Below are 27,952 nucleotides of genomic sequence, written 5' to 3'. Positions count from 1 at the left end.
CTGCTGCCATTTCAGAGCCAAAGCCAATAGCTGCTGTGCTCCTGCCTGCTGTGACCATTATGAAGCACAGGCGTAAGACTTCACTCCTTTCTCTCAGTTAATATGGAAAACAAACCCACCAGCAGAAGATTCTTCTAGATGTTTGGGGGTTTTTCCCCCCTCCCAAGCAGTATATATTACACTTGTTGGTGTACATGTATACACATACCAGGGAAAAAGTTTTGTGAGAATCTAACAGAAAGATGAACACATTCACCCGAGCAGCTACAAACTTCATGCAACTTTTCAGAGAGACTTGATTTTTAACTTTGCATTAGAACTTTTGCTGCACGTGTAACTTCCTGGAAAGCCCGAGTTTTTAAGAGACTTTCTGATCAAGAGGAAAGAGGATGACACTTCTGGTTACCAGTCTCTTTTGTGAAAGTTGATGCATGGCATAATCCCTCAACACACACTTTCAAAAGCAGACTTCAGCCAACAACTGAGGCCATTTACACTGATGCATAATAATGGAACATAATGTTTGAGCCAGCCATGTTAAGTATTTACTAGTCAAGTGTGAAGCCAAGAACTTCCCCAGACTTGTTCATTCAGTTTGTGATTGTGTGAGTCTATGTCTGTACATGTGACAAGGTGGCATTGCTGTTCCCGGTGATCTACTAGAAGCATCTCATGGCAAGGTAATTCTGAAAAACAATGTAATGACTTAGAAAACTGTTTGCTGACTCGGCGGAGTTGTGTTTGTGAAACATGTAACAAAACTTGAGCACAAGGGGCTATGTTTAGTGGAGGTGTATGACAAACAAATACAATCCAGTAAATCGTCCAGGATAATTCTCCTCAGTGAATAGAACCAATAAACAGGTAAAAAAGAAAGTTAAACTGCTTCCTATGGCAATTCTGTTTTTCTGTGTTTTTCACCCTGAGAGGTGAACTTGATGTTTCCATTACAGCTATGCCCTAAATTCCACCAATTTCTTACTCCATCAGGTGAACAACTTCCATTTAGCACTGCACTGGTACTTTAGTGATACATACCCACTGCATTAAAAAAAAAAAAAGACAAAACCCAAAAACAAGTAACACCCATTCCCCCCATCCCCCATCCAATCTTTCATGGATTTCAGAAGGAACTAACCTGCATTCTTTATAGCTGCCTACACTCTGAGCATTACAGCTGTTAACGAAACCTGTTTCACTTCAACTGCATTGTTTGAAGGTATGTCCATAGCTTTCTTCCCAGAAATGTGTCTGCAATAACGTGACAGTGAAATCTTAGCTCCAGGAGTTGTTCTGTAAGCAAGAACCACAAGCTACTTTTAAAAGTAGAGATTTGGTGGGGGTGGGGGTGTGAATGTGTGTAGGTCAATTAAGTAAGCAAGCAGCAGCCCTTTGCATCATTTAAAAATCAACTTCTTCCTGACAACCAACTGTGATCTGTGAAATCCAAAAGGCATGTCAGTAAACCTTTATTTTTTCCATGTTTAATGAGTGCTCCTCCCAGTGTTACATACCTCCTTCTCCATACCTTCTTCCTCCTCCCCCCTACCAAATTATAGAGAACACTTCTCCCTTTTTTACTTGCCAGCATGTAGGCTGAAATGTCTTAAACATGAATTTGAAGGTTTTACAGATCTTTAATGTAAAGAAAGAAAATGCTAAATCCCAAAATGAGCTTTCATCCCAAATATTTTAGCTAGCAATCTGTAAAACTAGCTTTCAAATTCCAAAATTACTCTTGGATAAAAGGAAACCACCTACAGTCAATTTCTGAGAACCTAAACTCTCAAAACCGTATCTTTTTCTTAAAGCTAGAATAGTGAAGTCTTCCAGAAGGCACTGTGTAACAGCAAAGAAACAAAAATCCATTCCTTTGATTGTAGGTCATCCTTTAAGTGTTATAAATAATGGAAAAACATATACAACTTCTTAGTACTTAACTTGTTACCTAATTACCTTTATAAAAACTATCTTATTAGGTTTCTATGCAGTAACACGGGATTACTAGAAAATTTCTTCTGTAGATGTAGCTTTATGGAGGACAATCATCATTCGTTCCTACAGCCATCTGAAGCCAGTAGTCCAGATTTCTAAAAATGACAAAGTTGTACAAGTTCTCTCCTCCCTTGTGGAAACCATGTTCACTTTCTCTCCAGGAAACAGGGCTGTCTGCAAACCCATGCACAGTTAAGGTCAGCCAATGTGCCAGTTTTGGTTCACCAAAATAGCAGCTGCAAGGAAGAAGACGAGGTAATCAATAATTATAACGGAATAGGACAGCATGTTCAAGTATACAATATAAAGTAAAAAAAAAAAAAAAAACAACAAACAAACAAAAAAAAAAAAAAAAAAAAAAACCAAAACACACCACAGGCACTTCAGTGAAAATTTATAATTTACACTTCAAAAAACCTGCTTTAGTACATAATAAATAAATTCAAAAGAAAATATTCTGCCAGAATACATTATGAAATTAAATCAGATTGACTCTTGATTATTCTTACCATACTTTTAGACATGGCAAACCTGCAAATTACAGCAAATAGAAAAAGTTCTAAGTTGCAAAGTAGCTGCTCTGAGTTTCCTACAGCAGGCATTGTCTTTCAGAAAACAGAACATTTTCTGAGAACATTTGCTACCATGGCAAAAAAGGCATTAGAGTAAGAAACATAGTCAGGCTATGCTTGACACAAATACTTTTACCACCAGAAAGGAAATGGATTACAAATAATCCAAGCCAGACATTATCTACTGCTCTTAAGTAGATGTCCTGGTTTAGGTTGGCATACAGCTAATTTTTTTTTTCCCCTTCTTAGTAGCTAGAATAGAGCTGTGTTTTGGATTCAATGTGAGATTTGATGTGAGAAGAGTGTTGATAATGCACTGATGTTTTTAGTTGTTGCTAAGAAATCAAGGACTTTTCAACTTCCCATGTCCTGGTAGTGCACAGGTGCACAAGAAGCTGGGCGGGAGCAGAGGCAGAGCAACGGACCCAAACTGGCCAGTGGAATATTACAGATCATCCAGTGTCATGCTCAGTATATTGATGAGGGTTGATCAGGAAGCTCACTCCGGCTTCTGGGATTGTGGTTTCAGGAATCTCTCTTCTCTGGGATCACTAGCCGGGAGCGGGCTGGGCATCGGTCAGCAGGTGGTGAGCAATCACATTGTGTGTTACTTGTTTGCGTTTTCTATTATCAACATTATTTTAATTTTATTTCAATTATTACATTGTTTTTGTCTTAACCTATGAGTCTCCTTATCCCTCCAATTCTCTCCCCCATTCTCCAGGGTGGAGGGTAAGCAAGTAGCTGCATGGTGTTTGGCTGTCAGACAGGTTTAAACCACAACAGTAAAGAATAAAATCCAAGGAAATTCATGTTCCAACCCTAGCCTAGGGAAGCTTTCTGCACGAGACTTGAAAATTGCTCAAAGAGTAATGATCATATTCCAGATAAAGCAACAGCAATACTGTAATGAGTCAGTGCTACAATCACTGACCACCAGCCACTTCAAGCACCGTCTTACACATGCAGCAAGGAGCTTCCAGGATATTCTATCAGTGGCAGTAATATACAATACAGAGAGATACCACATTGATCCGTGACACACGAGTATTTTGTAGTCTGGTACTGAACGAGAACGACAGCTACCCTGTTCATCACTATCCAGTGTCCCATGTTACAACACCCGATTCAGAAAACTCACTATAAGTTAATTTATTGTAATGCTGTAATAACCTTGAAGTACCTTGTGATACTCTTTTTGGTATCAAAGAAATTTCAATTATATTTTCCATCAGTAGTTAAAAATACTGTCAGACATATACGAGGGCATCTGATTTTCATAGACAGGGGGAATTTGAAAAATGTAGGAGCTCAGTAAAGCCACTGTTTCCTAGAAATTAAGATAAAAAGTAAAGTCATTACCAGAATACAGGGCAGGCATTTTCAAATTTGAAGTATCCAAAATTGTTTATTGCTTTTTTTATACTGATGTTGAGCTTCCAGCTCACTTCCCAATTAAAAAAATTCTTAATGTTGTATATTTTGCTATTTACCCCCAACAACACTACCAAAAAGAAGTATTTAAAAGTTATTTCAAAAGTGTTTAAGAGTACAAATGTTTCAGTAATGTGCTACTGTTGGCCCTTACCACAGCTGCTCCAATAATTGAATTATCTTCTCAGGAATTATAAAGCCTGTGATTGTGCATAGAAAAGCTTTTTCCACCATTGTGTTGGGCTGAGGACAGCAATAAGTTGATAAGAAGCTAGACGAATTGTTGTCTCTGGAAAAAAAGAAAACAAAACACAAAAGAAAACAAAACCCAACAGATGTATTTTAAATCATCTACAGGAAGTCTTAGTATTGAAAGCTTGTACCAAACAAGTAGTATCTATGTATATCATCTAAATGAACATTGAAGCAACTAATTGCTGAGCAATACACAAGATGTCACGGTGCTGTGGGTTAACCCTGGTAAGCACCTAAACACCACACAGCTGCCACCCACTCACTCCCCCCCTTAGTGTGATGGAGAATTGGAAGGGTAAAAGTGAGAAAACACATGGGTTGAGATAAAGACAATTGACTAGGTAAAACCAAAGTTGCACACAAAAGCAAAGCAAGATAAGGAATTAGTTTACTACTTCCCATCAGCAGGTGGCTGTTTAGCCATCTCCAGGAAAGCAGGGCTTCATCATGTCTGTGACTTGGGAAGACCAACGCTGTAACTCTGAACATTTCCTGCCCTTCCTTCCCCCAGCTTTTATTGCTGGGCCTGCCACCCCACGGCGTGGGACACTCCTCTGGCCAGCTGGGGTCTGCTGTGGTGGCATGTCCCCTCCCAGCCTCCTGCCCACCCCCAGCCCGCTCGCTGCCAGGGCAGCGGGAGAGGCAGAAAAGGCCTTGACGCTGTGCAAGTGCTGCTCAGCAATAGCCAAAACATCCCTGTGTTATCAACACTGTTTTGGTCACAGATCCAAAGCCCAGCACCACTTCAGTTATTACAGAGAAAATTAACTCTATCCCAGCCAAAACCAGTACACATGGGTACCGCTAAGAACACCGATCAATTATTCAAGACTTAAAACAAACGCTTAAGTGCATAACAGACTTCCCACTTAACAGAACTGTCTTAATTCTTATTTAAGTTTTCCTTATTGTGGCTTTTCTTACTTAAAATGTATTTAAAGACCAAACACGTCGGAATACTTACAAGCTAACTTGATTTAAGACAGCACCTAGCCATTCAAACAGCTCCTCCGTACTGCAAGACTCATCTGGCTTTCCTTGTAGTTCATTACTTTGTAACACCGGACACTGCAAGTCCCTTAATGTGCTGAATGTTATTTTTGGCTTCAGCGCCTGTATTTGGTTTTTTGAAAAGTATGACATCAATGTTGATCCTTCTGCACCTTAACAACACAACACCACAAACAGCTGTTATGAAACTACTAAACAAAAGGAACACTGAATACATGAAGCCTTTGCATATGTATACATGAAAATGCAGTGTATAAAACTGCTTACATGCTGTTCTGTTTGGCAAAAGTCATAGATCTTCAGCTTCCTCATCATCTTGGAATTAAAAGTTAGTGCAAGATCCAGAAACTCAGCATAGCTCAGTAAATTTACTATTTAACTAGCAAGCATAGATCTGTCAATAGAAAATTCAAGCAGAATTAACCGGGCAAGTAATAAAATGAACTCATTAGAAAGAGGAATTCAGAGTGTTCCTGGAAAGGCACCCATGAAAGGGAGTAGGAACGCATGTTAACTGCTCCCCAAGACAAAATGGTCTGCAAGTACACTCACACTGTAAGTATACCCATGCCTATATACATGAGGCCAGAGAACATTTTGCCTTCCTAATACCCACACATACATTCCCTTCGTGCTCACGCACAGGTACGCGCTGCTGTAGAAAGGCAATGCACGCCTTATGCCATTAGGTCATCTCTAGCAATTCCTGAGGCATTGCAACTTGGGAGGGAGGATATATGTGGTAGATGTCCACAAAGATAATGCAACTTTCAGGGTAAAGGGAACTAAGCTCACATGAATTCAGGCAGTATTCCCTCAAAAAACACTGTCTAGAGGGATCCCAGCACCACCAGTTCACCAAGAACTGCCTCCTAGAGACAGTGTGGCTTCTAGAATCGTGCACCACTCCGATGGAATAAACACCTGCAGATCTCAGCAGTACTTTGCAAAAAGCTATAGTGTCATTTAAATTCTCCTGGAACATGCCCTCACAACTGCAGAAAGTTTCCCTTTCTGTTTGTTGTCCTAAATGGCACACAGTCTTCTATCCAGCACATCAGGTTAGGGGATCTCTCAGTTCTCTCAGCTAAAGACAAGAGCACGTAAAAGTTCTTCTGAGAGGTCTTATCCCATCACTAAGGACCACATACTTGATTTCCTAGGTGGGATGGCAAATTTAATTTAGGAGCCATAATATGTTAAAGAAACATTCTTGATTTACAGTAAATTGAGAAATCACCTTCAGATAAAGTATATTTGGAAAGTGATCTAGTCATCAAAATAGAGACTCTCCTACCCACCTGGCTAAGGTGTCTGCCACCCCAGAACACTGTTTTCCATGAATAGTGGAAAAGTGAGCAGGTGATGACAGGAACAGATTTATCAATGATGTCAAGAGGAATTCTAGGACAGTCTGGGCAACAAGGATTGAAGAAAGAAGGAAGGGGAGAGGGTAAAGAAATCAAACTATATCACAAATCTCACTTTACTAGAAGAAAAAAATACCACCAGTGATAAGTCCTCAAATAAAGTATGGCTCTAACAGTTATATGTACCTTGAAGGACTTGTGGGAAAGGCCATGCTTCATCAACTCTAGTAAGTGACCCAAAATAGCAGGTAAAATTCTAAAAACCTAATCTAGACCAAAAACCTAACCTTACCTAAGCATGCATATCAAATTAAGAGATATTAGCAAGCTTCCTTTTTGAAGTAGTAAGACAACTGATGGGGAATCAATTCTCCTAAATTTGAAATTCCAGATAATGCACTGTATTTTCATAAAGTAACAATGGGTTTCTAGGAGACCAAGAAATACTTTTTTCATGAGAAACCTGAAGTCCAGAATAGCACTTAAATACCACAGGAAAGGCACGTATGAACAGAATAAATTCAAGAACAGGACAGAGTTCACTACGGAATACAGTTTCCAAGACTTGCTATCAAAAATTATGGACTGCCTAAACTCCATCAGCCATATTTATCACATCAATGACAATCACTCGGGAGAGTAGAAAAAGGAGGGATAACCTGATCCTTTTTAGTCATCCTTCAAAAAAGGCTGTCCAAGTGCCAAAGGGCACAGTGATAAAGACAGACAGCCACTGAATTCTTGTTAATTTAGTATTTTTATACAGATATATTTAAGTCTGAAGAACAGATGATCTTCCTTCAGCCTGTACTTCCTACTAGTATTTGTTAGACTAACAGGTTCAAAGAATGTATAATATTGCCCTAGAATTCTCAGTCAAATATAAAAAATCATCCATTTTAAATGTCCGCTGCATATGAGAGCCTCAGCTATAGCCCTAACTTCAGGAAATCTCAAAGACTACAGTCAAGACTCCAACAGAACAATTCCTCTAGTTACAGCATAGCTTTCCATGTCAACAACCAGGCACAATGTCAAAGTTTTCTGGAGGCCAGTGAATTTCAGCCAATAAACATTTTAAATTGTCATAGAAATCACCACAATAGAAAGGAGAAGATTGTTTTGCTTCTGTCAAAGACATGAGACACCCCATATTCCCTTTTTCTGTTACTCTTGGTGCCAGAACCACTAAGTGAGAAAAATAGGTATGAAAGCAAAAAAAAAAATCCTGCTTTTGGTAAGTGACACAAATATTTATAGGTTTGCAGCAGTGCTGGCCAGAGCAAGAAACACCACTTATCAGTAGGAAGGCTGAAAGCAGAATGTTCAGAGGACATGGATTCTCTCAACAAAATACAGCCCTCTTTTCCCCTTCCAGCAGAATCTACACGATGCCTCGTGTCTATTAATAAAAATCTATAAAAGTTTTATTTTTGTCAGTACTAAGGAACTAAGAGTCTTTCGTGTGTTACAAGCACCAATTCCTGCACAGAAAGGCATTCAAATTTAACTCCATATTCAGGAAATGATTGACCTGGCCTGTTTTTTGCATGGAAGAAAGTGAGGAAAAGGAATGCTATTTTTCCAGAATGCCGCTACACTGGCCACAACAAACATAAGAAACATACTAGCCCTGGAGGCATTTTGCTCCCTGACCAGGGCCAATAAATCCAAGCAAGCAGAGACTGAAGAACCACCACCTTAGCTGGATTTATGTCACCATTTATGGTAGCAACAGTCTTCACTGTGACTCTTTCCTGAGGACTACAAGGATGAGAACTGCAAGCCTTTAAACAATTTCTGTATGACAAACAATGAAGGATCCTTGTCCTATGATTAGTTCTTAAAAGGGGGGAGGGGAAACATGAAGGACTAAAGTGAAACATGGGACACTGCTAAAGGAGTTTGCAAGCAGCTTTAATTTCTCAGGTCAGTTAACTCCCTCTCTGACTCAGTCTTGAAGAGGCAGGAGAGAGAAGCAATGTAAAAAGCAGATGGCAAAGCATTCTCAGGGACCTCTCTAACATGTCTTCTCACTAGTGTGGAAACTCAAAGCAGAACCACACTAAAAGCTACACAGTTATGATGAAGAAAAGAATTTTTTTGCAGCATGGACTCCTGCAGCTTTTGTCAGCTCTATGCAAATGCTACATACCCCTAGATACAGCCTGTTCTGAGGTAATACAAGCAACTGAGGACTTTGGAAAATGATCCTCAGAAGAACAATACTTACACTTCAGAAGAAAAACTAATGTAATTAGAAAACAGTAGATGAGCACTAGAAGAAAGGTGATTTGAAACAATACAATCTCTTATAGCAAGTTCTTACTCTGCTCCAATCTCAAACACGTGCTTGAGAATAAAATGATAAAATGGCCAACTGCGTGTGTATCAGTATACATAGCACATGACAGAAACAGGGACTCTGTACATGTCCTTCAACTACGGATGAAATGAAAGTTCTCCATCTCAAGTACTATGCCAAATATGTAACTTATGTGTATTAATAAAAACCACAAAAAATGTGTATTAATAATGGTTACACATCACAAATTTATAAAGAAGAGGTAGCGCTATCAGACAGGCAAAGTTATGCCAGAAAGCCTGGGCAACAGAGACAAGGAAATGAAGCAACTAATATATCTCCTATGAATCACTGTTATGTTCCTGAACAGAAATTTTCTGCTGTGTAGGAAGTAACGCACACACACAACCCCCGCACCCCATAATAAACAAAACAAACAAACAAAAAAATCCCACCAAAACACATTTTAATCTAACTTCTCCCTCCACTAAAATGCTTTTGGACAATCACTAGAAAAGAACAGTAAACTAACTGTATTTGGACTTAATGTAAAGTTACATTTTAGTTTTACATTTAGTTCTTATTACCGGTATTATACCAAGCCAGTAGGAAGTCAAATTCTAAAGGTTTCTTTTCTTTCAAGGCCCAAAGCACTCTGTTATGTTTCTTGCTATCAGGGTGAAAGCTGGAATCAGTCAAGTCAATGGTTATAACTGCAAAAATGTACAAAAGCAATTGTTACTCAATTGAAATAAAATTTAATATTAAATTCATTAAGAACTTAAAGACCACAAAGAAACCAAAGAATATTAAACTTCCTTTTCACATATACAGCATCTTTATAAAGTACTTGATCATGCAAAGATGACTGCCCGTTACATAAATATTTGCCTCCTGCTGTCCTTGTTTTGATATAATCTGGAACTGTCTTCTAGTGACTGGAGGGACATGTTTGTTTTGTAATGGCAGTGACAGAAGTCCCAAAACAGTGCCTTTAAAATACCTTGGTAATTAGGCAAGCTATTAGCACTAAAACCAGCTAGAGTTTCTAACATCAAAAGCCATGTACATGGCAGTGACACTTTTTCAACTGTTTTTTTTCCTAGATGAATTGGTCCCAGGCTAAAAGCTACATTTATTTTTCAGATGGAAATTTCATGACATGTTTAACTTGACACACTGAATAGTAAATGTTCCATTTTGCCAGAATTCTTATTATAGGTAACAGGTTTCCCCTTCTAAAGTTTTTATGTAACTATCTACCAACAACTGCAGGTTCTAATACCTCTGAGATGGCATCGGGTCCATGTTTTTTTTATTTACCAAAAATATTACAAAAGTCTTACACACTCAGTACATCTCCATGGCAGCTGTTAAAAAATTACAACATTTTCCAAGTACTTGGTATATGGAGACTACCATTTTAAATGGGTCAATACAATTCTGCCTTTCAAGCATGCTGTCTTAGATGAGGCTCTTCACTGACTTATTTTTTGTATATTGTGTAAATTTTAAGTTCTATCTAAATTAATTTAGTATTTAATGATTTAATGAGAAAACCTAGATAACGTGCACAGTATACAAAAATTCTTGAGTCCTACATCATTCCAGTATAAACACCACAATGAACAACCCAGAAATCAAAAATTTTATAGAATACCCAAAAGATCACACATTTGTTTCCTTATAACTGCTTTATTATTTGTATTTTTTCACTTCACGCAGTCCTTGTATCTGCATCTGGAAAAACATGATCTAGACAATAACCAATTTTAAAGGAAAGGGAAGTTTCAGCATTGCTGGTTTAATATTCTAACAAGGTGCTTCGCAGACAGATCTGAAATAAGCACTGTTATTATAAATAATACTTACTATATCTCAGTACTTTTTTGCCAGAATACTGAGAAGGGCGACCTTGCAGTCCGAGTTCCTCATAAGTATCCTTATCCACTGACAGAATTAGTTTTCCTGTAACAGGGCAAACTTTAATATGAATAATCTTCCACTTGGTTGCCTTTGAAGTCTTCTGAGAACTGTATACCTTATACAATGTTAGCTTTGGATCAATGGTATTATAAATGTAATCCAGGCTCCTTAGTTCCAGTTAAATGGATTACCAGATTAACCCCTAGAAAACCACGTTAGAACTCAATTACTCTTTTTCATCAAAGAGGTTTTATGAACTACAATGAGAAAAGTGTACTATTATTCCTGAGATAGCCAGCTTTTTTACTGTACTACCTCACGTTATTGCTTCAACCTTTCCTCCACTTGACCCCTAGCATTTGCTGGGTCATTGGTTGAACACGACACTAGGGCCTGACTAAGTAGTGTCATGCATGCACTGCTCAATTAAACATACAAAAGCAGTTCCTCCGACTCCAGTGGGACTACTCACACTGAGTAAACCATGCTTATTAGTGATGAGCAGATACGTGCTGGAACAACTCCACTTCCATGTTCATAAAGCAAATCTGGCAGCTGCCACTTGGTACAGAATTCCACACAACACATCTCTGCTACGGTCTTTCTATTCTACTGTACAAGTAACAGTACAATATCAAATACAACCAGATAAGGCTGCTGCTGAAGATTTCAGACAGTGACATCATCAAGCACTGTAACACTGTCTCTGCATTAATTGTGCATAGCTTGTAATAACTGTATCATACGAACTCAATCACTATCAAGTATCCATTTTGCTAGATTATGCTAACAGAACACATAAAAGAATTCCTCCTCTGAAGAATCTGAATTTACTTATACCCTGACAGGCACCTGTCATATTACAGTCATAGGCTAGAGGGCTAGTAAGACTAATTTGTGTTTCTATCTTATCTGTTATATTGCCAAATGGAAATAAGACAGCATATTTGAAGCCCAAAATAACTTCATTATTTTCTTTGCATGGAAAATCCCACCTGAGATGGAACATTTTGTCATAAAACTGTGATGCAACTACAACAGAGTATTTTAACACATCACATAATTCCCAAAGAACAAACACTGAATATTTAAAAAATGTTCCTATGCAGTGCTAATAATTTTATTTTTTGGTACAAATTCTGCCTTTAAGACCAGTAGGAAACAAGTTGGAATGTGATGTTTTCACAAAAATTAATCCTCTGTAGCAACTGCAATTACAGCTGAAGCATTGACAATATGCTACTATACGTGAGGCAGATTTTTTTTATCATCTCCACTACATTAAATAAAAAATTTAACAACATGAATGAAAAGAGTAAGTTAAAAGTAATTATTTTTCTGATTCAAACATATTTCTAATAAAGATGGGAAATACAGTAAGCATTAAATTTTCCAGTTTACATCATTCCAAAAGAAAAAAAAAAACAACAAAACCATAATCAATATGCATTACTAAAACGAAAACAAAACATACCATTTGGTAGCAGAGCTGCAGTATTATCTTGATCAATTTTTGTGTTATAGGTAAGTGCATAGCATGAACCTTTAACAGTAAAGCAGAAAACCATGAGATTACAGTCTCTAAAGACAGACATGACAATATAAAATATTCAACTCCAGATATTCATACATGCCAAATACCATTTGAATCACTCTAAACCCTTGTGTTTTCATGAACTAACCTTCTTCCACCTTCTCAAGCAAAATAACATTTTGTTACTATTTTTATAAGCATTTGCGAACATTTTAAAAGACCTATAATAGAGACAACATTAACAATACACCCCGATATGAAAACACTTTCTTTCCACCTGTGACATTCCCCACTCAGTAAATGGAAAACTCCATTTTTTTTCTCACATTTCTATTATTAGTTCACATGAAGACAAGGTGGAAGATGCTCAACCTTACTAAATATATTTTGTACCATTATCTGCCACAGTGAATTCTGTTCTTAAAAACACAGTCAGATCCTGTAAACTTGGTGTACAAATGTTGTACTGCTACCATACTACTGGCATAAAAGCCATTAATGAGACTAAAGGAAATACTTAAGTGTCCCACATTTAGAAAGTAATGGATCTCATTCTCCTGTTTCACCCACATGTTCTCTTTTCTCCTCCCTTTTCCCTTTAAAGCTTTTTTTGTCCCTGATAATCATCTGAAGGGTATATTTATCATGAGCCAAATGAGCAGGGCCTGCTGGACGAAAAGACCGTGCTCTGAGTGTGCAATAGTAAGCTGCCTGGGCAGAGGCTGCATCTTTCTCCACATCCTCTTTGCTCTTACTGTGCAACTACTAGTTGCCACAGCTCCATTAGGAAGAAAACACCACGCCCGCCCCCACCCTCCTCCAAAGCACATTTTTTCCTCTTTCTCTTGCCTACTGCGGAACACAGCTAACACAGCTCTGTGTTGAAATACGAAGGAATTAGAAAGGGTGAAGGAAGCTGATATGCAGGAATCTGCATAAAGATGAGATGTAGAAGATAAACAGGGATGACTTGACAGCTAGCTTGCAGAATTAAGATGGAATAGGGAGAAATGAAGTGGGAGCAGTCGCAGAATTTTTGGATCCATTGGGTGTAAACAAATGTTGCCATACCACAAAGCAAAAAAAAAAAAAAGGCAGACAAATAAACTAATACATAATTTTCTTCGTATTTTTTTCTTCCTTTCTTTTAAAATGCTTTTCAGAATAAATAATAAAAATTGATTTTACTGTGTTATGAAAAATATACACTATTACTGCATTTGTCATGTCCTGATTACCTCCTTACCTTTCTTCACAAAAACATCAATGAACTCCTGAGCAACCAATTCATGAATCGGTAAATTCCTCACCAGGTAGTACTCTCCAAAATCCGCAACAGTACTTTTCAGCACTTCAGGTAGTATGCCACATTCAGGGATCAAAAAAGACACCTAATAGGAACATAATTGTAATGTAAATCATACTCTAAGATCTCTTCTGGAACAAAAACATAAAGTCTTCTTTTCAAAGAAATGTATGTGTTACAACAGAATGAGATTAAGAAAAAAATAATTTCAAGCTATTATCTTCAAAATGTATCAGTTTGCAAAAAGTTTTGAAGTACAGCAAAGACACTATTTGGTTTTTGCATTTTACATGCTATAGGATAGCATTTGAGGTGTTACATAAAAGCACAACTTTACATGGCATGACCTAACTAACAATCTTTTTTCACTTCATTACAAGTTTAGCTTGAAGTTGCAGTGGAACATTTCCTTCAGCCCATGCTGCAGGAAGCAGTTATAATTAAAAATGTAGGCTAAGCATTTATGCAATCTCAGTGGAAATGCAAAGACCGAAGTAGAATTTAAACTAGTTTTTGAACCTATGCGTTCTCCTCTGTAGACGACTTTGGAGGTCAGGAAGGTGAACATCAGAACAAAACCTGAAGATGGGCTTATGATTTTTGAAAAAGTCATAAGGCGTATGTTAAGGCTACAGCTTCTGTAGCAGGTTTCTAATTTAAGGTAGGAAACTGGCTTTTAAAAGGGGCGAGCACCTAGGTTTTCTTACTATACTCAGCATTCAATATTTTGGTCCAACCGCCTACCTTTAGTTTCCTTTTTGCTTAAAACTTTTCCTGTACATGTTTCATAGATCTAGAGAACTCTTAAGTCCGGGAGACCAGGGCAAACTAGGCCACTACGAGGCTTATACCTCATAAATAAGCAAATTTTTACGCGGGCAAATACTCAGCTTCCCAATAACCATGCACAAGCAGCATAAAGGTTCATCCCCCTGCTCCGTTCCACGCCACCCCTCAAAAACATTTTTTTTTTCTGAAACAAACGAGCTGACATAAAACAGGTACAATACCTCGCTTTGCATACATGCCCAAGTAACAACTGACAGATGGGCTGCCTGCCACACAGGCAGAAAGCTTCCTAGTTAGCTGCTAAAAAAAAATGACTAAGGAACTAGCTGGAGGGTCCGACCAACACTTGCAACAAGGCAAAGGAGAGCGAGCCAGCAAAAACCGGCCTTTGGGACAACGCGACAGAGGGGACCCTCGGGGCGCACCTGCAGCCAGGCTCCGGCTGAAACCTCCCTCAGCCCCGCGCTGCCCGGGCGAGGAGCCTGTGGGTGCCGCTGCCTGGGTGACTCCCCGAGACCACCAAGCCAACGGGGATAATTTTTTATTTATTTTTTATACAATAATTTTTATTCCGGGGGAAACCTTCCAGAAGGCAGCCACAAGCGAGGGGTACCGTGGGGTAGGCTTGTGTCGCCGCCGCTGAGGGGACACCTCGCTCCCTCCCCCCCTCCTCCTCTTTGCGCCCAGCAACTCACGCGGCAGTTGTAGGCGTGGCCCCGCACGTGCGCCGCGTGCCGCGAGCGCGGGTGCCGCGCGTGGCCCTTCTCGCAGACCAGCAGGTGCCTCGGGGCCTGGCGGAGCCGCTGCAGCCCCGGCGGCAGCAGCGCCGACATCCCCCCCCCCGGCCGCCGCCGCCTCCAATTACGTCACCCGCCGCCCGAAAGGTAACGGTCATACGAAACGGGCAGAGGGACGGGAGGAAAAAGCGGGGACGCGGTCACTTCCGCCCGTGCTTCCGGTGTGGCGGGAGCCCTGCGCCTGCGCGGCCCCGCTGAGGGGAGGTGGGCGGGCGGGCGCGGCCGCCATTACGCTCCTCGGCTCCTCCCCTTCCCAACCCCGCGCTCTGCGCCGTTCCTCCCCACGCGTTCAGGGACAACGCGGCGTCAGCCGCGCAGCGAAACCCCCGTGGGTGCTGTGACAGTTGAAGCATGTGCGTGGTGCACGAAAAGGGGGCTTTGCAAGCGGGAGGCGGGCCCCGCAGGCATTGAGGGGGAGCGTTGTAGCCTTCCCCCCTCCCAGGGCGTGTTTCCCAATAGGGAATGGGTTTAGGACACATAGACGCTTGGAGGGCTAAAACTGACAGAAGTATGTCCTGGGGTGGCTGGTGGCACTGGGCAGCCTTCTGGATGTTGACAGTGCGCTTCCTTTCATCCTACAGCAACTACAAAAAATCTGTAAACTCCAGGAGCTACAAGGGTGTGTGTGCTCTGTGAGACGGGCCACTACCAAAACGCTACCCAGTTTCATCAGGGCCCCATAGAGGAATACCAAGTATGTGAACTACTGAAAATTTGTGGTCTGTTAGCTCTCCAAGCATATTGGTAGTAATAGCTGCAGTTTCACGGGATTGTGAAGAAGGTCTTGAGTCAGCTGTCACTCCAGATGGGACTGCTCACATTAGCAAGCACAGTGCACAAGGGCCATGGGATTGGGGCCTGCCTCTGATGCTGTTAGAAATCGCAGTCGCGAATAGAATTTATCTATACAATGCAGAGAAGCAGGCACATCTTTATTCCAGCACTGGGGAACACGGGGGATAGCTCCACCAAAGATGTGTTCACCAATAGGTGCAAAGCACAACGTATTTATACACTTTTTCAGCAGTCATAGTTACATAAGATTCAATAAAAATGCTCGCTTCTTAATTTGACCTCTATAATGATTGGCTTTCAGTTACCTCACCTTGCTTACATTCCTATTCTACAGAAATCATTGGTCAACTTTACTGATTGATTTGAATACAAAGAGGGGAGGGTAATGATTAGCATATTCATGGTATTTCCTGGAAGTCATTATCGTATGCAAATGTATCTAACGCATGCGTGGTTATGTTGGACAGGGATCCTCTGGTGGTCATCGTCTTCCTCACTGTGTCCGCTGGTTGAACCCCATCCTTGTCCATGCTCATTTCATCTTTGGCTGATCTTCCAAACCAAAACCAGTCTCTTCTGGTACCTATTGTTTCAACTCAAGGTCAATAACCAGTACCCATTGTTTTAATTCAAAGTCTGTAACGATTCCTATAGTGATCAAGGCACACACCATACTAGTTACCTATTCCTAAGGGCCTTAGCATACTTTATATTCTACTAGCTGCTATAACTCCATTTTAAAATCACAATCATATTCTAAACTAAAATCAAAATAATAATCTAGGATTCAAGCTGTTTTATTAGGGTGACTGTAACAACGTGTCCTCTCACTGCTTGTTCTGTACATTGTATTTTATATAAAGCATGTAGAGAAATGTCCTCTTACTGCCTTTCTGCAGTATTTCTCTTCCCTGCCTCCTACCTTTGTGGCTCCTCACGTAGTTTAAAATGTTACCAAGCAACTTTCTTGGTATTTGCTGTTTCTGTACACAGTACAAAGCCATATGTAACCTTAAAACACAACTCGGACTGTTCATCACACGTCCATCAAGCTGGCAAACCTGACGCTCGGTTTCGATGCCAGTTTGATGCCAGTAGTTCTAGAGATCTCGAGCTTGTCCTACGAAGATCTTGACCTGCTATTTCTACATGCGATGTTCAGTGTTAACTCTCAGGGGTACATGAGTTTGATTATTCCTCTCCCTTAGGTGGTTGAATGCCAAGAGGAAAAGTTTGTCCAGGATAGATTGGTATAGCAATTTTGTTTAGTATAGAAAAGTATAGGTTATGGTACGGTCGGTCATTTGTTCAACAACTGCAGTGCTACACAGAGCCAAACCATCAACTTCCTATCACTTTACTCGTTCACCACCTACATATCTTGGTGGATTAATATCATAACTTTAGCACTCTTGCTCACTACCTGGCCGGTTATTGACTGTATGGCTGAGGTAAATAGGCAGCACTTCGGTTTCCAGATCTGTATTTCCAGTCTGGTGAATTTATGTTATGGCTCCAGGTCGATACGCCTAGGCTCCCCTTCTAGCACAGACTGCACTTTTCTGGTGCTCTGTCTAAGTTTGGGTCTTCCTGATGTTCCTGACTTAATAACTAAATAGCTAGCAGTGTGAAAAGGCTGGTCCTTGCAAGGTCTGTGTTGCAGAACAGTGCTTGCCCAATGGAAGAAGGGATGCTATCGAGGAGTTACTAGTTCAGCACTTCTGGCTTGTTAGGCTGAACCCACTCATTTCAGGGCTTGTTCAGACCCACTTTTTTCAGGGCATGTGTGTTCTGAGTGCTTGTTTACTGAAGTGACATCAAGACGCTGCTGAACTCAGTGGCTTCTGTCCTCCAATGAGGGAGACTGAGGTGAAGCTACACGTCACAAGGTCACTGGCTCATTAACATTTGTGGAGGAGAGCTGAATTCTGCACTTACATTGCCTGTGTAAATTGGATTAATTGGATTATTATGAATCAAAAAAAGCTATGTAATCACAGTAGCCTTCTAATTTAAAGCAAACATTAATGGGAAAAGCACTACGTGATTAATGTCAGTTATTATCATACCCGCAGGCAGAAGCCTCTGTGTGCAGATGAGCATCACACTGTGATGATCAGAAAGCCTGTTCTACTAAAGGGGTGAAAAGTTCAAGCCTCTGATCAATAAGCCCAGAGATCCAGAGGCGAAATTCGGCTATACTCAAAGCACCCTGTGGAGTTGGGGTTTTTTTGTAGTTTGGTTTTGCTTACTTTTTTTTTTTCTTTTTTTTTTTTTGTGAGCTTCTCTATGCTAACACAGTATACGCTTTCTGCTAGGGATACAAATGGATAAGAAAAGAAATGAGGAGAAAATATGTTGGGGAAGGGTCAAGAGAGTCAAGATTCATGGTTGCATATTCAGAGTTAAGTCAATATTTTAGGGATTTTGGCAGGAATGTAATTCATTGCAGCTCAGTGGAACACTGAAGGATTCACATCAGTGTTCAGTTAGTTTGGTTCATATGTCAGACAATTAATTTTAACCCACCCTTACTCATCTACATTGGCTGTCCTGTTATAGAGTATGTGTGTTTTAGACAACTCCATAAAGACACTGATCTACATAAAAAACCCAACATTTTGCAATCCAGTAGTCTGTGCTGTAACATACAGAATTTCCCTATCTTTAAGCAGGCTATATATATGTACACTAATTGTTGGTAAATGCTGACATTTTTATAGTGGTTGCTACAGTTTTGTGAGTAATTGGGCATGGAATTTCTGTATATTGTTAAAAAACCCCCACATTTTAAACTTTAAATAATTTAAGCAACACGGCCCCTGTAAAGCTATCACAATTTTCCTAAGGATTTCAAACCCATGACAGGATAATACAGTTTTACAATTCAGTTTCGACATACCTGAAGAGAGCTAGAGACTAGTCAAGAGGAAAGCAATGCCTTGAGGCAACCTGTGGTAATAGCTTGGAGTAGGGAAGGATCTCTAAAATATTTCCTGTAACTGGTGAAATTTGATTCTGTTTTTGTATAAAATGACTGAGTTTGGAAAGGAAGTCTGATCTTCACATTATGTACAATATCTCCAGTTGCAAAGCCCAGTTGCCTCTTTCATGTATTTTTTTCACTATTGATGAGCAATCTTAACTCATTCCTTCTGCTGGATTTTCTGATTTAAAAAATAACATTATTGAAATACCTAGTTTCATAAAATCAAATCTAAACAAGTATTTCTCACAGATATTTTGAAATTGGCTTGTGTCTTTAAGATGAATCAAAATATTTTTGAGTCATTTTTTTCTTTCTTAAATAGAGTTGACTGCAGAAGAGAAGGAAGTTGTCTAAGTCTTTTAACCTTTGCTGTTGTAATTAGTACTTTGTAAAGGAGGAACAAACAGATACCTCTGGTGCCTTGCTCATCTGAAATTAATAAAGTGTGTAAGAGTCTGAAACCCAGCAATTTACTCGATCAGTGTCAACTGTTCTTTCACTGAGGAAAGTGGAGAGGTAGTGAAGATGCGGACAGTTAGCTTTATATCCTGTTTTCACACACTTCAGTCCAAATATTCAGAGCAGTGATGAATTGTAAAAAAGATTCCACTCAGACTTGTTTTGCAATATTACAAACAAAGATCCTGCCAAGCTACTCCCCAAAGCAGCTGTTCAATCCAGGAAGAATAGTGACTGCTGACTGTGGACTGAGTTGCTGGAGTTGGTTTAAATGCAATTTAAAAACCCCAACCACCACCTGATCTGGTTCAGAGTTAAAACCCCCTGTAATCTGGGAAGCCTCACACTTGCTCACTTCTGTGATACTACAGTGGGAGAAGAAAGGAGGATAATTCATCTGGGGAGCTGGAGTGTTTCATCTATATTCAGGCAGAGTCTTCACCTCCACTTGCCCCTAAGGATCAGATTTTGGCTTGGCCCTGCCCGATGATGGGGGATTTTCATGCACTTTCTCTCCCCCTCTAAACAGATCAATTGTCATTCACATTATGGCTAATACAAGGCACACGCACTCTTACAAGATGCCCACTGGGGCAAGCTACTCCACAGTGTTTGAGGAAGGGTTGCGAATCTGTTCCCTATTCATACTTCCTTGCAGAAGGTAACCTGTGGCCATGTTCCCCTGGTTGCTCCTTCATCTTCTGGGAAAATCCTAGGGAGCACTTCCACACCCACCTTAGCCTTCCACAGGCAATAGATATGTTTCCCTCTCCTTGTCCCATAACAAGATGGGGAAACGCTGCTGCCTTTGCCATTGCTAAGGTCTCCTCACAGATAACAGGCACCATTTTTTCCGCAAACTGACTAACCAATTAACATGATTATGTTAAACTCATTGTATCAGTCTTGTTCTCAACCTGTACATAATTTTTCCAGTTACACAAATTGGTCTGCTAAAGGATATTAGATGTCCCTGCAAAAATTGCCTTGTTAATATTCTTAGAGCATTTTTTTTCTAGTAACGTTAGCACTGCTTCTGGGATTGCAGCATATCACACTGTTACTTTAATATACCATCATGAAGATACAGAATGCAAAGCAAAGAGAAAATAAAACTAAGCTTTCTCTCCTGTACACACAAAAAAAAAAATGTAGAAATTTAATGTTCAAAGTAGGGTGCATTTTGTCTTAAGATCAGTGCAGAGTAATTCCTTTCTGTCACAGCCCAAGCTTCCAGCCTGCTTCAAGGACAGGATTTGCCATTCCCACCAATAAATCAGTAATATTTCCTGTAGCTGTTACTGTGCACTTCTTTGTATGTTAATGCATATTGTTGATAAGTATTTGGGTTGCAAGGCCACTGGCATTTTTCCCTACTAAACTATTTCTCTTACACCCCCAAATCATAAAAGGTCCTTGTGCTGCACTTCACACTTCTGCAAACTCACATGGGGCTGGCTGGAGGTGTTGACTGAGGATGGGCAGCAAAGTTTGGCACTACAAGTTTAGCACAGTAAAATTTGAATCATCCTTTTGCAATGCAGCATCAAAGTCATGGGGTTGCTTGTTTCAAGCAAAGAGAAGCTGAAGATGGTGCCAGGAGGGGAATAAAACTGCAGAGAGGGGAGATTGTCCTCCCAGCAGGCTGGAAGCCTGTCCTCTCGGCCTCAGCCACCCAGCCTGTAACACAGGTCATCACAAAGAAATCACTTTTAAATTTAGGTTCACATTTTTAAGTTTTACATGTAAATTATTTGCAAAATTTTTGACATTAATATTAAAGAAATACCATAAACACCTGTCAATTGTGCATGTTATATTAATAGGCCTCAAACCATTTCTCTGCAGTCACCTGGAAGCTCTGGTATGAGGTTTGAGTTTCATGGAGCCCTTGGAGAGGGGAGCTAAGGAACAGGAGCCTGGCTACCTTCATGTAAGAAATCTGCAGGGTATTTATATCACTAAAGATACTATCCCTGCCCCTACCCTCCAACTGTGCTTGACAGCAGCTAATATTAAACTGGATCATAGGATCAATGAAAGAAAGTTTTGTTCAGGAAGAATTAAAAAGACTCTGTGAAGGGAAACTGTCAATAGACACATATATATGATTATAAACACGTGAGAGTACATGAGAACACAGAAGCGTATGTAAGGGTATAAACATATATGTGTGTGTATATGTATGAGTTGAAGCCCGTAACTACAGACGTGACATTACCTTTTTCCTCTCGTCCCCATGATATTTAAGATTGGAAGTTTTCCAAACGCCTTTCCAAGAAGGAATGCACAAGAAGATACTACATGAACAGACTGTTCTAGTGTGCTTACCTTTTTCTTTGTTCTTCCCTGGGATGTCCATACACACAGTCTCACCTACTGTTCTGTTTTTTTCTTACTTTTTTTTTTTTTTTTTTTTGGCAGAATGACTTTAAGGTCTTTCTGTTTCTTGTTTTAAGTCTATATTGTGAATGGAATATTAAAAATACCACTTTGAAAGACAAGCAATCTGTGAATTTTGGTTTAAATTTATATTTTGATGAATTTAAACTGATTGTGTTTCCCATACGTGCAATTGTATTGAAACAGCTGCAGAAAATGTAAAATTTCCCCCATTATTTTTTCATGCATAAAGTGTTTGAGAAAAATTGAATAAAAGCTCCGCTACTACAGGTCAGCTCTTTACCTGAAGTACAAGGAGATTCTGTATCATTTGATACACAGCCCATTCACAGCAAACCAGTTTCTGATTGCCATGATGGGAAGGAAAATTAATTTTATCTTTAGAGCTTGTGTCCTTGTATTCTGCCTGCTAGCAGTTTGCATTCAGATTAACTTCTTGCCAAAGTTGCTGCTACTGCTTCTGGCCAAATGTGTTAGGGAACAGGCAATCCTTTGTACATGTCTGGAATTTTGTTTTAGATGAAAAATCCAAACAACAAACTGCACCATCCATTCAATCAAGCAAACAGCAAAAATTGGATCAGTGTGAAGACACAGCATCTCAAATAAGCTTTTAGACTTCACAGGTTGCCTGGAGGATTAGAGCTCTCTGCAGAACATACTGAAAGGTCACCACCTCACTGCTTTTATCCACTGCACTTAAATGTGAAAAATAAAGCGACTTGCATCTTGTTGCAGTTCAGTGCCAATACTTTATGGGTCTTCCTGTTCTGTAATACAAATCAAGAAATGATGACTACATGGATTCAGTCACAAACCATAATGATAAGACACCCCCTGAACATATGGCAGGAAGGAGACCTAGAATTTTACATGGAGACATTAATCTTCAACTATGAAAGTAAGACAGGCTTCACAGTTAAATAAAAAGTGCTCTGCATTTGTCCAGGATAAACCTTTTGTTCTTAAAGTGAAAAGGAAGCGCCTTCTGTTGGGGAGTGGATGCATCCTTCTTGTGGGAGGAGTAAGAAATGCCATTTTTTCTTCACTTGGGGGGATAAGTAGGAAAGAGCCTATAAAATTAAGTGCAATCTTCAGGACAATGGGTAAAAAAGGAAAACTGGGAAGGAGATAAAATTGCTCTTGAAATAGGCCTTTGAGGTAATTTAAGTTAATTTAACCACTGAATCCATTCAATAGTCAGAAATGAATCCTTGCTCAGTTCATTCTTCCCCCTTGGTTGTTGAGCTGCTCCTCCTCATGACTCCAACCTGATTAATAAATCACTCCACAAGATAACTAGGCTCCAAATTTTGGTTCCCTAAGATTGGCTTGGTTACTCTTGATCTTGTTGAGTTATCCTTGGGTCTGCAAGTAAGATGCTCGGATGGAAAGGATCTGTGTAGGACTGCTTATATAATGAGGAAGTAGTGATACGTAGGGGAGAGGGACATCAGCTACCAGAAGTCAATTTGTAATTGAGACTCAACAGTATACGATTTCCTTAAAAGATTCAGTTATATCCTGCACTCATTTACAGCAGCATAAGTTTGGCATTACTCCCTTAACGTCTGTGAAGTTGTTCGTGGTATAAAGCAACAAGTCCAATGTGATGAGCGGACAGTGACCTACTTACTGCTGTTTGGGAACAGGATAACGTAAAGTGCTAAAAACTTTGTTCACTTTAATTGTGCTCATGCACTACTGTTGTTTGGATGGGAGACAGAGCAGGGTGTGAATGGTGCCGCTTCTTACTCAGGAACGTCATTATTTCAAAAAGAGACTCTTCTTTCAACTGAATTGTTTTTGAACTCCTTACAGTGTGGCTTCTTCTTGAAATATTTTCAAACTGAAGTGTGTTGAATCCTAACTTCAGCAGGTAAAAAGATAAACAACTCAGTTTTGGCACCATTAGGTTGCATTTGCAGTCTATCATACTATAGAGATATTAGAAATTATGTGCTGCATCACAGAAATAGCAGCCTTTAAATCTCTGATCAGTTTGGGAGTGAAAAGAAATGGGAGATGTGGGATTTGTCTTTTTGTTTTGGTTGGATATGAAAATAGAGACGGAAGCAGAGTTACAGCAGATTAGTAGTCCAGATACCAGTAAAAGAAATGTATTTAGCTAAACTTATTCTTGAATATTTTCTGTATGACAATATGAACTATGTATTATCTGCAGTTGACTCATAAATGGAACTGCCCCAAATTGTGCTACGTCAGTACTGGGAACAAAGCCTAAAAAAACTTTATTAAGGTTGCAATCCCAATTCATTAAGATATGAATCATGAGAATATTCTTTGATGAGGCTTTAATGCAATGATCACATACTACTTACATGTCTGGAGGACTTGAACTTTATTTGCTTTGAATTGCAAAGAATGCAGGAAGGGAAAGGCTGGTCCTTCCATGGAGGCAAGTGATTTCCAGCTTAAAGGGAATCAGTTTTATTGCTGCTCCTGACCTAAAAAGCACCTAGCAATGCTATGCAAATTGCTTAAACTAACTCGGTTGCCTACTGCATGTTGCTAACTTTCTATCCTGAGAATCCAAACAGTCAGATTTCTGAGGTACTGCACACTTACAGCTGTAGCTGAAATCAAAAGGAGCAATGCTCTGAAACCCTGAAAAATCTTCTATACTGATAAGCAGCCTCAAAAGTCAAGTAGCACACTTCCAAAATGAGCCCTGAGAATAAGTGTACACTTTCTACTTTTACCTCTATGCAGCTCAGCTCTCTAATGGTAGAACTGGTAACACTTGATCTCATAGTAGTCTACTGTTTCTGAAGCACTTGGGAGATATTGTGGTGCTGAGCACTATGGATGGCTCAGTGAGGAAACACAATGACATATCCAGAGCAGGACTGCAATACTGTTCAATAAATAAGGCCTACAGCTACACATTGAACAATGTAGAGAAAAGCAGTGACAACACCATCGAGTAGCTGTCTATCTTGTGTGCTTAATGAGACAGTCCCGAGGGAAAAATGGCCTAAGAATGCATAATTAAAGGCTGTAACCTAAATGATACGCTCAGAAAGGCTGCATTAAGGTTACAAAGGTAATGTGACTTCGGGCAATTTCTAGCATATTGGTGCTTGAATCTGTATTCTCAACATTCTTTTAACATGGATTTTTTTGTGGGTAATTAATACTAAGCTCTCTTCTACTCTTTAGAAAAACGTAACGATGCATTAATTTGATGAAATGCAGCATATATTCCCATTGAAATGTGGGGACTACAAAAGCGTAGACAAAGTCTATTTTATTTACCTGAGTTTGCAGAATGAGATTTATATATATCTGTCTTTAAGATTGCTGTTGTTTAGCACAAACTTTGGCTAGGGTACTGTCTTGAGAGAAATAGTCAGGGTTTCTTCAAGAAGCAATAGCACATGAGTTTGTATATGAAACTAGGCATAGCACTTCAGTGGCTAAACCTAGTATCATTTAGCTAATTAGTTTTTTATTTTACAGTGCTTATAACATTTTCTAACATCAACCTGGGGGAACACATCTCCCAATCCTGTAAAGCAGTGACTAAGCTGAAATTACTCAGGTGTTGCATCTATACATATATTTGGAATTAAATACTTGATAAAATTATTTGTAGGCTTAGGTCAAATCATTTTACTTGGCCATCAGCATTACTGCAGTTTGTTCAGCAGTTCTTTGCAAATATCCAGTACAGGTGTCAGCCCGATCTTTATTTTTTTTTCTAAGCTGTTCTGTGCATCCAGGTTTCTCTATTGCATTTGTCAATGCATTCAAGAAGTCTACCATTTTTACAGCTCAGGCGATAAAGAGTATAGTGGAGGCAGGGAAGAAGAAAGCAGCTGCTGAAAATGTAGTCATTTTATTACATAAAAACATGATTAAAGCATCTGCTTTGGTTTTCATACAAAGATGGTGCAAATCTGCTACAGCTTGAACAGTTCAAGATTTTGTCAAGACAGGAAATAGCATCTTTTCCATCAAAATTGCCAGTTGGTCATTCAAGAAAGTTAATTTCTTATGAAAACAACAAACCGAAGAATCGTTTGTTTCCTTATTATGACATACAGCAATACTTTTTTTTTTTTTTTTAATACCTCTGTAAACTTTCCATAAACTTTTATATGACAGGTTCAGCAGCAACCCTGACTTCATGTTCACACGCCTTCTCCTCCTTCATTCTCTGACCAATGATTCCTGCCTTCTCCCCACCACAGGATGCAGCAGGTTACCTCTTGAAGTGTGCTAACACACCCTTTCATTTTTGTGTGATGAGCTGTTTCTAGATTAGTAACCTGTCAGGATCGTGTGTGCCTTGTATTGAAAGGCTTCAACTCTGGTTTGCTTCAAATAGAAGGCAGCCCGGATTTTAAAGTGTTTTCTGATTTCAAAGTGTTAGGCAATGCTGGCTCAGTTTGCAGGACAGGTGATCTTTTACATGTTACTTCGATTCTTCATTTTGTTGCTGGAGAGGAGTGTATTTGCAATTAAATGAAATGTAGAAGCAATTACAATCAACCACACCACCAGATGGAGCTTCTTTTCTGCCTTTCCTGCTGCAGGTGCTGAAACTGTGGGACTGAATTCACTGGGACTGTGAGACTTACCTGTATTTACAGTCAATGAAATAGAAAACTCTCTTTTTTTTACTTCTGGTGATGGAGGACTGAGCATCCCTGCATTCATATATGGCCATTTCAGTTATTTTTGTTTGTGTACTGTTAATGATAGCTATTGTGCCACTCCTTTGCTATTGCAGGGTTAGGCTGTATTGTGCAGTCCTGTTTCTTGTTCACACCCTTGAGAGTTTTGAAGTATAGGCTTACTTGTTAGAATAGTACAGTAATATTAAAGCAGCATGTATTTCGGCTTTTTTTTTTTTTTTCTACTATAAAAGCTATTAACATTCTTTAGAAATACTAATCTCTCTTTGCTCAGACCACTACATGATCTACCTTATTCACTGAAATTCAACTCTGAAGTCTTCTTTTGTGCTTTTAGCAGTATTGTATTGTGTTACAGATACCTAGTTGCTGGTATATACATCAACTGAAGTTACGATGTTCATAAGTCGCAAGACTCTGTATAAATGACTGTGATAAACATTTTCTCTCCTACAGGATATACTCTATCAGGTATCTGCTTTGTTATCTACTGTCATAGCTTAGCAATTGTGAACAAACTGTAACTAAGGCAGTCCTGGGGAACTGCAAAAGGCCAGGGCTGAATTTATTCTTTTTTCAACAGTTTGAAAAAATGTACTTTCAAGCAAACAATTTTTAACATAGGGTTTATACAGCAAGAGTACTTGGAAAACCTACTCCCATGTTTTAACCCAAGTGAAAGAAATGAGACTGACATACAACCTACCTGGTTGTGACTGCTGGGCTGAAAAGGTTGGCCTGCGTTTGCCAGGAGTTATTGGAACAGGATATATTGCACAACTCTATTTTCCCAAAAGACAGGGAGGTATCTGAGCTGATGAGGTCAGGTAGCATTCCATCATGCCACGTCAAACACAACTCTAAAGACCGGCAGAGGTTTTGCCAGCTGACGTCAGGAAGGTCCTTCTGACCAGCCAGCCAATTCTGGTGTCAGAGGAGAGTCCAAATGAGTTCATGCTGCTATTGATTTTGAGTGAGCTACACACCTTGCTGCTTGTGACAAACACTGAACTACAAAACAGAATTAATGTGGGTACAAGTTCCTGTAATTTTCCATTTTCATGTCTCATTTCCAATGGGCAAAAATCTAATACCTTAGAGGGGAAAAGAAGGGGAAAAAGAACTAATGACTCAGATATCTAATGCTCATGTCCTAACAGCTTGAAAAGCTGGTCTAGAGATATGCTTTTTTGTAATTTTTGGTGTATGTTTTATATACTTTCTAGGAGGTAATTTTGGAGGGTATGTCAAGCATTTGGGATTTTGGAGTGTCCTTAGTCAAGAGGTAAACATATCTTCTGTCCAAATAAGTTTAGTTCCAGAGTTTTAAGAAGACATTGGTTTTTGT

The 27,952-nt window shown here is 39.5% G+C and overlaps 1 protein-coding gene across 2 annotated transcripts; it reads right to left on the bottom strand.

The window, feature by feature from the left end:
- Positions 1-1,452: 1,452 nt before the first annotated feature.
- Positions 1,453-15,438, bottom strand: RPP40 (ribonuclease P/MRP subunit p40). Of its 2 annotated transcripts, XR_006166905.1 has the most exons (9): positions 15,193-15,438; positions 13,649-13,793; positions 12,343-12,411; positions 10,815-10,910; positions 9,530-9,655; positions 5,221-5,419; positions 4,156-4,290; positions 3,751-3,897; positions 2,146-2,231 (listed from the first exon to the last, which is right to left on the bottom strand). XR_006166905.1 is itself a non-coding variant. In XM_042806956.1 (8 exons), exons 1-8 carry the CDS (start codon positions 15,328-15,330, stop codon positions 2,033-2,035), a joined length of 1,107 nt encoding a protein of 368 aa, XP_042662890.1. In that variant the 5' UTR covers positions 15,331-15,438; the 3' UTR covers positions 1,453-2,032. The 2 variants fall into 2 exon arrangements, 1 of the variants encoding a protein (XP_042662890.1); XM_042806956.1 differs by lacking the exon at positions 3,751-3,897 and having other exon boundaries at positions 1,453-2,231.
- Positions 15,439-27,952: the final 12,514 nt, after the last annotated feature.

Source organism: Tyto alba, unplaced genomic scaffold (assembly GCF_018691265.1).
Source record: "Tyto alba isolate M040663 unplaced genomic scaffold, T.alba_DEE_v4.0 Super-Scaffold_48, whole genome shotgun sequence".
NCBI lineage: Eukaryota > Metazoa > Chordata > Aves > Strigiformes > Tytonidae > Tyto > Tyto alba.
Note: the sequence above shows the minus strand (reverse complement) of the source record. Positions and strands in the feature narration are given on the sequence as shown.